At 39.2% G+C, this 15,388-nt stretch overlaps 1 protein-coding gene across 1 annotated transcript in view; it reads left to right on the top strand.

Moving 5' to 3' along the window:
• Nucleotides 1-15,388, top strand: part of MYO16 (myosin XVI) — a 561,325-nt gene that overhangs the window by 374,364 nt on the left and 171,573 nt on the right. Inside the window, exons 25-26 of the mRNA XM_023553192.2 lie at nt 697-777; nt 1,088-1,293. Coding sequence (XP_023408960.2) covers nt 697-777; nt 1,088-1,293 — 287 coding nt within the window. The remainder of the gene's footprint in view (nt 1-696; nt 778-1,087; nt 1,294-15,388) is intronic.

Genomic DNA, 15,388 nt, shown 5'->3' with positions numbered 1-15,388 from the left:
TTTATTTCTTTACCCAGTGTCCTTACTTCCATTGACTTATTTCCATTATTATTTGGTCTTTTTCTTGAATGGAATTTCTTTTAAGAACTGTATATAATTACTTATCAAGAAAACACAGTCTCTTGTCAGTTTTTACAGACAAGAAATTTACTAACCCTTTTTAGTAGTTTAAGAAAAGGAAAATAAAAGAAAAGAAAAACGTAAGAAAGCATCAAATCGTATATCCCCCCAATTACTGATTGTAGTTAACCTCAAGGCAAACAATGATCTTTAAAGCATCAAATCTTTGTAACATAACGTAGTGTCACTTTGCTACAGAGTAAACTGTATTTCGTGACAAATGTGGACCATTAGTAATATAACCAGCATGCTATAGCAAGCTTATTGTACCACAGAGCAAATGAGAATCTATGTGTCTGTTTATTATCAAATTGAAATAAGTGCAGGATGCTGGTGGATCTGATTTATACAACAGGAAACTTGAACTTGAAAGGATAACAAGTAATAGCTTTTTCACATGTTCTTGGCTATTTCCCCAAATTACCATACCATCACACAAACTCATCTGGTACTGATTTGTAAAATCTATATTATCAGTCCGTATTTGCCTGTTAGTGACTTTATATGGATGGGAGGGTTAAAAGCGGAAATTTAATAAACTTGCTCGCTTTTTCTTTCTTTTTGTTTTCATTGCAGTTATTAAAAAAGAAAGGAACACCTACGTTTCTTCAAAAACTGGAACGGGGCAGTCCAGTCTCCATAGCGTCGCAGCTCAGGGTTTGTGATGTTTTCAGATTTCACAGACTTGGATTATGATCATATACACTGTGAAGGATTTATACAGAATCGTAATTCCCAATTTTTAACTCACACAAGTACCTTTCCGGTCTTGGGAAGTCCCCTAGTCTCAACAGGTCCAGTCAGCCTGGACTTTTTAAGAATCTGAGTTCGGTTCCACGTTTTTCTCCCATTCTATCAGAACTAAAGAGTCATGTATTGAAGATAAAGCTTTTTATTGAGACAGTGGTTTGTATTTGTAGTCATTGTCTCCTTTGGAGAATCACATGGCCTTTATTTCTTTCTCTAGAAATCTCTAACGGATATTATTGGAAAACTTCAGAAGTGCACTCCACACTTGGTTCATTGCATCAAGCCCAATAACTCAAAGCTGCCAGACAGTTTTGATAATTTTTATGTGTCTGCTCAGCTGCAATATATTGGGGTCCTGGAGATGGTGAAGGTCATTCGGTATGGATATCCTGTCCGCCTTTCCTTCACAGAGTTCTTGTCAAGGTAAATCCTTCTGCTCTTGAAAACATTGTTGTATCCACTGTTCAGTGTAGTCTACTGGTGGTTTAGCAAAAATCTTCAGTTTTCTTTCGGGGGAGTTGTTGCTATTGTTTATATTCTGCTATCTCAAGTAAATAAAAGACTCTGGGGAAGAATAAGAAGCACTGACAAAGCTTATCTAAAAAGGTACTAAACTGTACTTAAGATGATGCCTTGGAAACCACGTTCATACTGTTACCAGAATAAGGTTCTTGCCTCTCACTGGTCAGGTATGATCAGGGAAGTCACGTAGTTTTCCACACGAGCAAAGCTTTATCAAAGAGGCTTGCAAGCGGAGATGAGGAGGGCCTAGAACAACGCTTACCCTCATCTCATAGAACAAAAGATGGGCCCAGTTTTTAGAAGTTCTTGGGCGGGAGAAGATTCATGTTTACTCATAGACACAGGCGGGGATATGTTAACTAAGGTGCGCCCAGCAGCTTTCCAAGATGGCTCCTGTCCCAGAGGCCTCTGGGATTCCTAGCAGGACTTATTATGGGGTGTCGTACCTATGCAGTCTCTCGCTCCCTGGGTTCAATTCCCCGGCTGGGACTGTAGCCCCTCACTGCTCCTGGTGGAGGGTCACACAGTGGTCACAGGTGGATGTTCTGTGCGTGTCTCTGGGCCTGGTTTTCTCCAACTGCTCCTGAAAGGCAACTTTAAAGAAGTTTGTGGGCCATTTTTAGATACCCTGCCCAATTGTTCTGGGGAATGGCTTTATTTCTGTGCCCTGGCGCATTTCTTGTTATTTTGTTTGCAGATTTGGGGGCCTGTCTGTTCCTTGTCTTACTAAGTCTCTAGGTACCACACTCAACCCTCTATTATCTCCCTTATAAAAAAAAATATATATATCCTATTTCTCTTTTACTTGCTTCTCCACTAACCACATCAGTCTCCTCGCTATTTCTCAAACAAGCACCCTCCGATCTCAGCACCTTTGCTCCCTGTCTTACTCTCTCCATAAATGTGTGGATTCCTTGGATTTAAAGGTTTTAAACACTGTCGTATTTACTTAAAATTTATTATCTAAAGGAAGGATTTATACATATGATTATTTTCTCCTATGTATCCATGAACAAATGAACAAATTATTATTTAGGTTAGGGATCAGCAAACTACACTTGGCTAAACCAACCCACGGCTTGTTTTTGTAAATAAAACGTTATTGGGACATAGTCAGGATCATTCCTTTGCATTTTGGCCTGTGGTTGGTTTTACACCACAATGATGGGTGACAGAGACTGCATGGCCTGTAAAGCCTAACTTATTTATTGTCTGGCACTTACAAAAAAAAGTTTGTTGACCCCTGTTTCTATAAATTCAGCTCAGATCCACTGTGCACAAGACAGTGAGCTAATTACTGGGAGAAATTAATCGGTGTGTACTCATCTTTGTGTGCATATTAGCCTTTTTCCTGCTGTAGCTTTATCCCACTCATTGGCAAGGAGTCATTTACACTCAAAAACCCATAAAACTTGTTGCTCTCAAGGCAATTCCAACATGTAACGACCCAATAGGACAAAATAGAACTGCTGCATAGGGTTTCCAAAGCTATAATCTTTACAGAAGCTAACTGCCACATCTTTCTCCTGCAGAATGGCTAGTGGTTTCGAACCACTGACCTGTTGGATAGCAGTCGAATGCTTTAATCGCTGCACCACCAGGGCTCCTTTTTGCACCCAAACTCACCCCTAAATAATGTCATCTTTTCAGGCCTCGTGGTTGTCCATATGTATTTTCATTTAACCAAAAACCTTAGCCTGGTTTTAAGCAAATTTAAGATAATCACTGATCAATCCATTTTAAAGAAATTAATTGTTGGGTATTAGCTTAGATAACAAATGTATGTTAAACCACACTATTCTAGACCAGAACTTCAGTTTCCGTCCTGTGGCTCTACGCTCTTTAACAGTTTAATAGGAAGATGAACAAGTATATGAACAATAGCCATGCTGTGTTATTGATGCTTAGAATATGCACAAAGTGTTATAGAAGCACAGAAAGGATTCCATTTGGGATCAGAGAAGACTTTTAGTGAAGTTAGTATTGAGCTTTGAAAGACAGCTTAGGAGGTAACTTGGTGTAAGTAGTGAGAAGGTCTAGTGATGCAACGATTAAGCGATCGGAGGCTAACCAATGAGCTGGTGATTCCAACTCACCCAGAGGCTCTTTGGAAAACAGACCTGGCAGTGTGCTCCCATAAAAATTGCAACCTGGAAAACCCTATGGGACAGTTCTATTCTGTTACATGGGGTCACTAAGAGTCGAAATTGACTTGACAGCACCCAACAACAACATACTTAATCATTAAAAATATAAAATGGGGGATTGAGCAAAAAGAAAACCAGAAAATATTTGGTAACCCTATGTAAAGACATGAGTTTTAAAAAATAATATAGATGGGTATTTCTCAAAAGGCCAAGTAACAGAAGAATAACATAGTGTAAAACTATTTTGAAATATTTTATTAGTTTTTTCTAAAATATTAGACCATCCCTCTATTTCACAGCAGGTCACCCTACTCCACTAAGACTTCATGTAAGCTAATAACGTCTTCTAAGGCTCTACGTCCAAATACGGTCACATTCACAAGCACTAGGAATTAAGACATCAACATATCTTTTTTTTTTTTTTTTTGCAGAGGAGGAGTATAATCAATCCAAAACAGTAGGGCTTTAGGGGATCCATGTATCTCTAAAATTGAATTCATTTGGGTGTGTTCCTAGCAAGAAAGTCCATTATTTTTGTTGAAATCTTGGAGAGATCCCTGAAAGTTTAATACACACTAACTTATTAAATCAACATGCATAAGAACTCTTATATTTGAAGATAATATAAAATTGAAGACAGAATACTAGTATTGTAGAATAGAATCAAGATTTTAAATGATTTTGATAGGGTTATAAATGTGAGCCCAAATTATTGAGATACAATTCAACATCAGTGTAGAATCTAGTATTTATGGTTAAAAATTAATTCAACAGTTATGGTATGGGAAAATCTGGTTGCCTAATCATTCATCTACCAAAAAAGAATTAAGGCTTTTGTTGACTAGAAATTTTATGTGAGGCACTAGTGTGAAGAAGCTGCTAAACAAAAACAAAACAAATTTAAAAAAAAAAATCCGGAGCAGTCGTTTTTGAGATATTTAGTCTCAAAGGGTATAATAATAACTGAAATTCTGTGTTTGATTTTTATAAAAAAATTTTTCAGAAGAATGAAGCATTATTATTTGTTCATTATGCAATTTAGTAAGTTTCACAAACAAAGAGGAAAGTAAAGGTCTTAGGGGTTCAGCTTGTGCTGCCCATTAGATGGGGCCAATTGGAATGACTTCAGAAGGGAGAAGATAAAATCAACCACACGACATGATAAGTGGTTTGGGGACAGATATGTTTGACCTGGAGCCCTGGTGGCATAGTGGTTTAAGAGCTTGGCTGCTAATCAAAAGTTCCCCGGTTCAAATCCACCAGCTGCTCCTTGGAGACCCTATGGGACAGTTCTACTCTGTCCAGTAGGGTCACTGTGAGTTGAAATCAACTTGACAGCAAGTTTTTTTTTTATGTTTAACCTACAAAATAGGATAAATAAGATATTTGTGCGTAAGAACTTAAAATATGCTTATGAGTGACATAAGAGATACCTTGCCTCTTGTAAGGATATTATATACAGATAAATTTGAACCTGAATATAAGAATTAATTTTGTACTTATGTTGACCTGGCGTGATGTTGCCATATCACTGATAATTATACATTGAGGCATGGAGATGTCTATGAGGAAATCAATTAATATTTTTTAAAAATGGCTGGCCTGTTGATGGCTATGTATTTCCCATACCTTATACTTTGGATATTAAAAATCAGTCCACCCATCCCTTAAGTACAAGGAGCCTCTAGAGCAATGAGTTTAAAACTTGCTCATATGTAAATTTAAAATAATAGACTTCCAAGTTTTGCCCCAGACCCTTTGGAAGAGAATTAGCAGTGGTTGGGGTCCAAGGAATCCCGGATTTGAAGCTCCATCTATGATTCAATGATTCAATAGGAAACAGAATTAAGAATTTCTGTCCAATGGTTAAGAGCTTGGCTGCTAACCAGAAGGTCAGCAGTTCAAATTCACCAGCCACTCCTTTAAAACCCCATGGAGCAGCTCTACTCTGTCCTATAGGGTCACTGTGAGTCGGAATTGACAGCAACAGATTTGGCTATTTTTTTTTTTTTTTTTGGTCCTACATATGACTGGAGTTCCTGGGTGGTGTGAGTGGTTAACGCCATAGGCTGTCAAATGAAAGGCTGGCTGTTCTAATCCACTCAGAGATGCCTAGGGTAGACTTGTTGGAAATCCAAAATCTCAGGGCCCACCCCAAATTTACTGAGTCAAAATATGCAAATGTGTCAAGAAAGCCCTGGCAATCTATTTCCAAAATATCAGGCATTAAAAACCCTATGAAGTGCAATTCTACTCTGACACGCATGGGTGGCCATGAGTTGGAATTGACCGGACAGCATCTGGTCAACTGGTCAGATGATTATGGGTGACTGCTAGAAGGCATACAGTCTCATAGGTTCACTGGCTTTGGTAAATTGTAGTATTGTTTTCAGTAGTAACTCCCTTTCTAAGCTGTACCTAGAATGGTAATTGTCCAGCTTTAGTGGGTATCAGAATGATGCAGAAGGTTGGTTAAAACACTGCTTGCTGGACATCACCCCCAGAGTTTCAAATTCATTAAGTCTAGGTGAAGTCTGGAAGCCCTTCCGGTGCAGTGGTTAAGAGCACAGCTACTAACCAAGAGGTCTGGCAGTTCAAATCCACCAGCAACTGCTTGGAAACCCTATGGAGCAGTTCTTCTCGGTCCTATAGGGTCACTAGGATTCATAATCACCTCAAGGCAATGGGTTTGCTTTTTGGCTGGTTGGGTAGATTTGTGAATTAGCATTTCTAACAACTTCCGTGGTGATGTTGATGTTCCTGGCCTGGGGACATCCCTTTAAGAATCACTGGCCAAGAATATCTAGTCACTTGGAAACAATGGCATTTGTTGTCTCCTGCTATACCCCCACCTGTTAAAGGGTTGAAAGTATGCTAATACCTTGCTAAACAAAGGGAACTTGTTGGAAATGCAAAATCTTGGCCCCACCTCAGATTCACTGAATCAAAATCTGCAAATTTGTTAATATTCCCATGCCGTCTGTATGCACTTGAAATTTCACAAGCAATATTCATAGATCCCTGAATTGGGTATGAAATAGGATTTGTTTCACTCTGTGAGTAATGAGTAGATTTTCTTCTGTCTCTATTTTTTAGAGTGTCTTAGAGATGGAATCCAAGAAGCTTTGCATTAAAGGGTTCTTTAGTGATTCTCTAGAGCATCCCTTTACTAGCCGCATGAATCTTCCTAACCACTACTCAAACAAATGGTTATCTGAATTGCTCTAATCCCCTCAGAAGTGGGTAGGGAACACAACTGTGTATAATATACATAGATATATATCTGTAGCTATGGAGCCCTGGTTGTGCAGTGGTTAAGAGCTTGGCTGCTAACCAAAAGGCCTGCTGTTCAAATCCACCAGCCACACCTTGGAAACCCTTTGGGGCAATGCCTTTCTGTCCTGTAGGATTCCTCTAGGTCAGAATGGACTAGACAGCAACACGTTTGGTTTTTTGGGTTTTTTATGTAGATATACACATATGTATGTGTGTGTGTCTATATATATTTGTATATAATGATTAAAACTTCTTTTTACCTTTTTTGTATTTTACCAAGTTTAGTTTGAAATATGGAGCCCTGGTGGCACAGTCGTTGAGTGCTATAGCTATTAATTGAAAGGTCAGCAGTCCGAATCCACCAGCCGCTCCTTAGAAACCTTATGGGACAGTTCTGCTCTGTCCTATAGAGTTGCTGTGAGTCAGAATCGACCCAGTGGCAATGGGTTAATCAATCAGACATAACCCTGTTAAAACAGTGTATGTAATAATGTCTTTTAAAATTCAGTAATTGTGTATGTATAGCATCTTATGATAGACTTCTGGGCAGGGACCACTTATTCAATCACAATTCCTGTGTATAGTAGGTGTTCAGAATGAACCTGGTATTGGAGATTAATGACATTCAATTAAAAAAACAGAAGGAAGGGTGGGAAATTATACTTTTTAGTAAATCTCGTCATTTCTTAAATGGGTTCCTTATTTTAAAGGAGATGTGATTTCTTCTCATTATTCCTACCTGGAATAGCATAACAGTAGGAATGATATTATTAATTTATTTTCGTGGAAATTTTTTACTATCTCTTAAATGAAGAATCCCAGTCTGAAAATAATATCACAAAAAACATCAATCCATAGCAAGATTATCAACTTTTGTAGAACTTGAACAAAATATAATCTACAAACTTTTATATCTAGAGAGAACATAATTGAATATTTCTTGAGCATTCAGAAAGCTCATTCGGGCTTTGAAATGTCCCCAGGCAATCAAGCATCATTATATAAACAAAGCCTGGAGGTACAATTTAATCAAGATTTTTGGCTGCCAAAATATCAGATAACAGAATTTATCGTTCCTATGTAAAATATTTATTTTCTATTCATATCACCTTGCCTTAACTGTTAGAGAATAAAATCTGTCAAAGCAACTGACTGTTAATTGTACAGAATGGAATATGATTATCACAAAAAGCTTGGAGAAAAAAATAGATGTCCAGTCTTAAAGCAAGCACCTACTTATTTGAACAGTTTTTATTATTTCTGAAATCCAGTGTGACAATAAATGTAGGTGTGTATTCTCCAGAGAAACAAAATGAGTGAAGCACATATTTAAATACTTATCTCAAAAATGGCTCACGCAGTTGTAGAGGCTAGCAAGCCTCAAATCCAGTGGGCAGGCGTCAGGCTGTTGGTTTCTCCTGACTAATGTATTTGCAGAGGCTGATGAATCCCAAATCAGCAGGTCAGACAACAGCCTGCTTACTCACATGGCTGCAGAAGCTGACAAATCCAAGAATCCGTAGATCAGATGGCAGGCTGCTAGCTCAAATCCCAAAAACTGGCGGTCAGATGATGATGAGCCAGATGCAGGATCCAGAGCAAGAGGGAGTTTGCCAGAGTGTCCATATATATTAGATGCAGGTCACTCCCTCAAGGAAACTCCCCTTATATCAGATACCTGAATAAGGCGGTGCCTTGAGTAAAGATGTGACTTGAGTAAGGCTGTGACTTGATTCACAGCCTTTAGTAAGGGTATGGCTCAAGGTACACCCTACACTAATCCTTCCTTGTTTAACATAAAGAGGTTTAGGATTTACAACACATAAAATGAGGATAATTACACAATACTGGGAATCATGATGTAGCCAAGTTGACACATAACATTAACTATCACAGTTCAACCCTTGTTATCTTAGCATCTATGCATATGTACTTACACCAGACATATTCCCCACATATTCCCCACGTTTCTGTTTGTATATATTAGAAAAACCAAGCAGTGCTTTTGGAGTGTGACGTACCTACTTCTGGGTCACACTCTGTACTTTACCTTTTGGGGCTTGCTAGGTCCTAAGACTAATTACAGGTCTAGAAGCAAAAACCAGTGCGTCTTGGGAACATTCAGTCATACCTTCTAAGGCATCTGCCCCAGGCACCTCCCCAGGTGGTATCTCAGTTCAGGCACAGCCGGGTCAATTTCCTCAAGTGGGGGTGGAAAGGATAATGGTTTCCCTGGGGGAGAGTGGGCAGTATTTTGTTCTGTTGTACATAGGATCGCTATGAGTCGGAACTGACTCTATGGTACCTAACAACAACAACACAACAGCCTCAATTTTGCCTCTTGGCAGGTAAATCCTAAACTATTTAGCCAGTGGCCCATTACAGAAAAAGTTTGCCGACCCTTGCACTAAACAGCTCCTCAACGGTGGATCAGTTGTCCCATGCTGGCCTCCAGCAGAATGTCTCTCACACATTATGTTTGTGGAACAGAACTCTGTGAAACTGAACTAAAAAGATCTGATATACCTTCCATCTCAACCACTTTCTCTCATGTTGGTCAGATTCTTCTGTTTGTAAGATTCTTTTCTGATGACATTGTAAAAGTCAGCTTCTTGTTCTGTAGAACAAAACCCCCAAATATCAGTGGGTTGCAACAGGCGCTGTCTCACATTGCATTTGATGGTGGTTTAGCAGCAGCTGCTGTCAGCCCTAATCAGCTTTGATCTGAGTACCATTTTCATTCTAGGGTCAGGCTTAAGGAATAGCCCAGATCTAGGACAGGTCCTTTCTGTGTCAGAGGGAAAAGAAATGGTCGAACCATTCAATGGCTGTTACAGCTTCTACTGAGATGTGGCTTATGTCACTTCCTTACACTGAATTGGTTAAAGTCAGTCACATGGCCAACCCCAACATCAGTCGGATAGGGAAGTATTCTCTTTCATAGAGATTACTGCAAAACACATAGCAAAGAGTGGAATGTATAATCTTCTGGTTCCCTTATCTGTTGTTGTGTAGAAGACCATCTAACGCTTAGAGACTTAAAACAGACATTTATTATTATTTCTCACAGTTCTAGTTGGGAAGTTCTTGCTTTAGTTCTCTCCTAAAGTTGCAGCCATAGAATAGCTGAGGCTGCAGTTAACTGATGCCCCACCTGGGCTGGATATCCGTGATGGCTTCTTCACTCATACATCTGGTACGTGAGTGTTCTTCCATGTGACTTGTTTCTCTAGCAGAAAACCCTGGACTTCTTATAAGTTCCGGCTCCAAGAGGCAAGAGAGAACATTGTCAGTCCTTTTAAAACCTAGACCTGGAGCTGTTACAACATCAGGTCCATTATATTCTACTCGTCAAAGCAGTTCCAGAACCATCCCAGATTTAAGGGAGAGGAGTACTTGTCCTCATATCTTCAGTGAAAAGGAAGGAATTGATGGTGGCCGACTTTAGAAACACGCTACCACATTCTCTTAAATACAGAGGGTAAATTAGGAACAATAAAAGTCTTCCCCATTGGTGCTAATAACTATGAGTTGCTATTATTTCCATCTCTCCCCAACAGGTGTATATTAATTCTAAGTGTTGAATAAGGTAACACTATCTCTTTTTTTCTAAATTGTAAATTGGAGGAGATAATGGGAGGCAGTGAGGAAAAAAAAAGCAGGGCTTTGAACCCGTTTGTTCCAGTTGGAACCCCTGATGCTAATGCTGCTGGTTAGGGACCAGTTCTGAGAACCACAAGTAGAGCAGTGGTTCTCAAAATTTACTATACATAAGGATCACCTGGGGATCTTGTTAAAATGTAGATTCCCGTTCAGTATATCTTGGGTGGAAATGCAGTTCTTAGCAGAGGCTCACACTAGAACAAACCGGTTCGAAGCCCTGAAAAAAAGGTTTTGAGAAGTCCCTCAAGGACCTGTCTTTTATGGTACTATGCCATCTTTTTTCCAAAGCTTTCTCTAATATCCTGCGTGCCTGTGACAGTATAATTAATACGCTTTTTCAGTGGCAGTCCGGGACTTTGTCAGCTTTTAATCATATCTTCTCAGAGTGCTAATCCTCTAAGTTTTCATCTTTTCCAGATTTAAGAGAGAAACCTTTTGGAGTCTAACTCTAGATCTTGGGTGGCAAGTTTCTGTGGGCCATACCATGCTCATCATTCATTTAAGGGCTTATTTATGGTTGGCAGGAGAAATCAGAACAGCATAGCTAAAAGGAGAGGTTTACCATTTAATGAGGCGAGCTTATTTGGAAAAGACCGAATGCCTTGTCTAGTAACAGCTCTGCAGTGTTTGGTATTATGCTTGGCATGGCGAGGGATCATGATCTGTGTTTTTAGATTGTCGCTGGATGAAATCCCTATTAGAAATAGTCTGAATCATTTAGCTTGTTTAAATGGCACAGTTGTTGCTGAAAGGTCAAGCCATGAAAGAACACAGCGACGATATTAAATTGGGTGTGGGGAGAGGGATGAAAGAAGACACGCTTCAGCTTATTGGATTAAAACTAATGGGTAGCAGCTACCCAGCGAGGCAGACACTCACCAGAGTCACAGGTTTATGTTGAACTCTTCTAAAAGTCTTGGTTGTTACATGGAAGCAATGCCAGTTACTGTCAATACATCTTTAATAAAAATGTGAATTAATAAGGTTGAAACCTTGTAAATATTCTAAAAGTTTTAATTGGCAACTGGTAAATTTTATTCAGGGCACTTTTGCCAAATCTAACCCTATTCTTTCCACTAAGACTATCCCGCAGGTTTGGCTGATTTTCTGAGACTTAATGAAGTTTGGGAGGAAATGTCTCAGTGAAATATAAAATAGGAAAGAGAAGGCCCCCCATAACCTGGTCCAAGTGTCCACAAACTTTTTCAGGGACAGGCCAGAGAGTAAGTAATTTAGGCTTTGTAGGCTGTAAGGTCTCTGATGCAACGACTCAACCCTGCCTCTGTAACAGAAAACCGCTGTAGAAAGACAATATATAGATACATAAATACAATATATAAATGAGTGAGTGTGGTGTTCCAATAAAATTTTATGGGCATAAATAGGCAGTGATGGGTGGTCTGGGCTCAAGGGCAGCCAACCCTCAGTCTAGACTCATTCACCCTATTTCTGATAAAGACAGAGAGGAAGAATCATACAGAAAAAGGGGCAGATAAGAAGAGGTGATTTTGATATTTACATTCATAATCTGGCTGAGATCCTAATGGTGTTCCCTCAAAATAACGTGTTGGAGTCCTGACTCTTATCCCTGGGAATGCAATCCCGTTTGAGAATAGGTTGTTGTTGTTGTTGTTACATTAATGAGGCTATAGTAGTGTAGGTTGTGTGTAAAATCTAATCATTTTCGAGATACAAAAAGAACAGCGTAGACTCACAGACAAGGAAGCACAGTCGAGGGATTAATAGATGCCACGTGAGGATCACCAAAGAACTGGGGAACACTGACAGTTACAGAAGCTGAGCCCAGGATTTTCCCCAGAGCAGACAGAACCTTCCCCTAGAGTTGGTGCCCTGAATCCAGACACTTAGCCTCCTGAACTGTGAGAAAATAAATTTCTCTTCTTTAAAACCATCCATTTGTGGTATTTCTCTTATAGCAGCACCGCCAAACAATATGATCCCCCATAACAGCATTCATTTTTTTCATTATTTATTTAGTCACTCGTATTTTATACAAGCATTTCACCAAATCCAGATGTCAGTAGGACGTGGGAAGTCACCATTGGCAGGAGTATGGTCATAATCTTCATCATTGTCTATCATCATGCACCCACTGTGAGGCAGTCTCTAACCTCTGCAGTTTATCCTTCTTCTCACAGTAACCGTTGTAGGTAACTACTCTCATCATACATATTAGTTTTTATGCAACTGTTAATTGTCGAAGCTTTGATTTGATATTACTTTAACATTTATCAGCACTTACTAATCACTGAGCACTGTGCTAAATACTTTATACGTCATCTCGGTTAATCTTCGCAACACTGCCATGGATTGTATTATTATTATTTCTCTTTTTTAATCGAGGAAACTGAGATTTCAAGGAGTTATGTTGGCCCAGTCTTGTCACTGAGGTGTGCTTAAACCCTGTAGGATGTTAAGATCTGACTTGATACTGGTCCAGCTTCACTGCAGTTGCTCTTTCTACTTTCTTGCCCTGTTTTGCTACCTCTCTGTGTTTGAGTGCCCTTAGTGTCCACAGGAAAAAGTACAGGATTGCCAGAACAGCAACTGATATCAAAAGGGGAAAGAGATCTCTGGAGATTTATAAAAGTCAGTGGCGGTTCTTTCACTCTGGATTATTATTCCTTTGTTTCCTAAAAAAAAAGACCAGTAATTTTACAGTTTCATGAACAGCTTTCATTCCCATACTCATCACCAGCCATCTTGCACATCCATGCAATGAAGGTCAGGCAACTTGGTGATGGAATACGGCTGAATCACTTGCGACCTCCGGAAGATTAGCTCAAAAGTGAGTAAGAAAAGCGATCCATTGAATATGAAGAACTGCATGTTTTCATTGAAAGCAGTGTGAAAGTGAAAATTAAAAATCTTTAGTAACTTCCTAACAACCTTGTAAAAATACCTAAGCCTTGCCAGCCCATCTGATGTAAATTAATATACAATTCCACTTGACTAAAGATTCAAGACAAACAAATAAAATCAGGTTGATTTTTGCTATTCCAGGAAAATAGACAAGAAGCTGTTTTCAACATGGATTCAATATTTTGACAGATGCATTGAATTGGTGATACATTTTTGTGGAAGCATAAAACCTTCAGTCCCAGATTCTGAGTCTTATTGTTCGTTATTTGATTTTTCTGGGCTTCCCCACCCCTTCCAGAAATGTATTTTAATGTTTGTGATTATAAGATATACCAAGCAAACCATCATCACAAAATTTACCTCGCTTTTAAGGCTAAATAAGTATTTAACAAATTATCTACAAATTGCTTGTTTCATCACTTCTAAATTATTTAATGCTGTTTACAGGAACAACAATTTTATCTACTATGGCTGTTAGCATGGGATAGTTTTAGTTCATTATATCTAAATGATCTTGAAAATCCAGGGTCCTACATAAAATCTCAGGTCATCATTGGGATCTTTGAGGGGATCTAAAAATATTATTTCTTATACAATTTCTGAACAAAGTGAGTAATAAGGCAAATGAGAGATCAAAATGTCACCTTTCTTACAGGCAAAGTCTAGGAAGAAGGGCATTTCTTGATATAAGAGACCTAAGTGCCTACTCCAAAAAAAAAAAAATGAAACAAACCTGTTGCCATCGAGTCGATTACCACTCATAGCAACCCTATAAGACAGAGTAGAACTGCCCCGTAGAGTTTCCTAGGAGCAGCTGGTACGTTGGAACTGCCACTTTCGGTTAGCAGCCAAGCTCTTAAGCGCTTCCCACCAGGGCTCCAAGTGCCTGCTAATGGAAGCCAAATTAGGCATACTTAACCCCCACCCTCCCAGTTATAGACATCTGTGATGCAAGCAGTCCTCCCATGCAGAATGCTGTGAAGTAAGACTCAGAGCTTAGAGAGCACAGGACAACAACTCTCTTTCTAGGCTGTACATAGGAGGCGAAGCAATGCCACCATTATCTCAAATACCAGCAAGGTCACCCATGGTGGACAGGTTTCAGCAGCACTTCCAGACTAAGACAGACTAGGAAGAAGAATCTGACAGGCAACTTCTGGAAAAGATTAGTCAGTGAAAACTTTATGAATAGTAGTGGAACATTGTCTGATATAGTGCTGGAAGTTGAGCCCCTTAGGTTAGAAGGCACTCAAAATACAACTGTGGAAGAGCCAGCTCCTCAAAGTACAGTTGCCTTTAATGATGTGGAGTCAAGCTTTCGGGACCTTCATTTGCTGATGTGGCATGACTGAAAATGAGAAGAAGCAACTGCAGACATCCACTAACAATCAGTAAGTAGAATGTACGAAGTATGAATCTAGGAGATTGGAAGTCGTCAGAAATGAAATGGAATCTGTAAAGATTGATATCCTAAGCATCTGTGAGCTGAAACAGACTGGCACTGGCCATTTCGAATCAGACAATCATGTGGACTACTTTACAGGGAAGGACAAATTGAAGAGGAATGGCATTGCATTCATCATCAAAAAGAACATTTCAAGATCTAACCTGAAGTACACTGTCAGTGATAGAATAATACTCATACACCTACAAGGAAGACAGGTTAATACGACTGTTATCCAGATTTACACACCAACCACTGATGCCAAAGTTGGAGAAATTGAATATTTTTACCAAGGTCTACAGTCTGAAATTGATCAAGTATGCAGTCAAGATGCTTTGATACCTACTGGTGATTGGGATGTGAAAGTTAGAAACAAAGACAAAGGATTAGTAGTTGGAAAATATGGCCTTGGTTATAGAAACCACACCAAAGATGGCATGATAGAATTTTGCAAGAGCAACACCCTGTTTATTGGAAAGATCTTTTTGAACAACCTAAACAGCAACTATACACATCGACCTCTGTGAATGGGGTACACAGGAATCAAATTGACTACATCTGTGGAAAGAGATGATGGAGAAGC

This window comes from Loxodonta africana, chromosome 23 (assembly GCF_030014295.1).
Source record: "Loxodonta africana isolate mLoxAfr1 chromosome 23, mLoxAfr1.hap2, whole genome shotgun sequence".
NCBI lineage: Eukaryota > Metazoa > Chordata > Mammalia > Proboscidea > Elephantidae > Loxodonta > Loxodonta africana.
The sequence above is the reverse complement of the archived record's forward strand: the minus strand, read 5'-3'. Positions and strand labels throughout refer to the sequence as shown.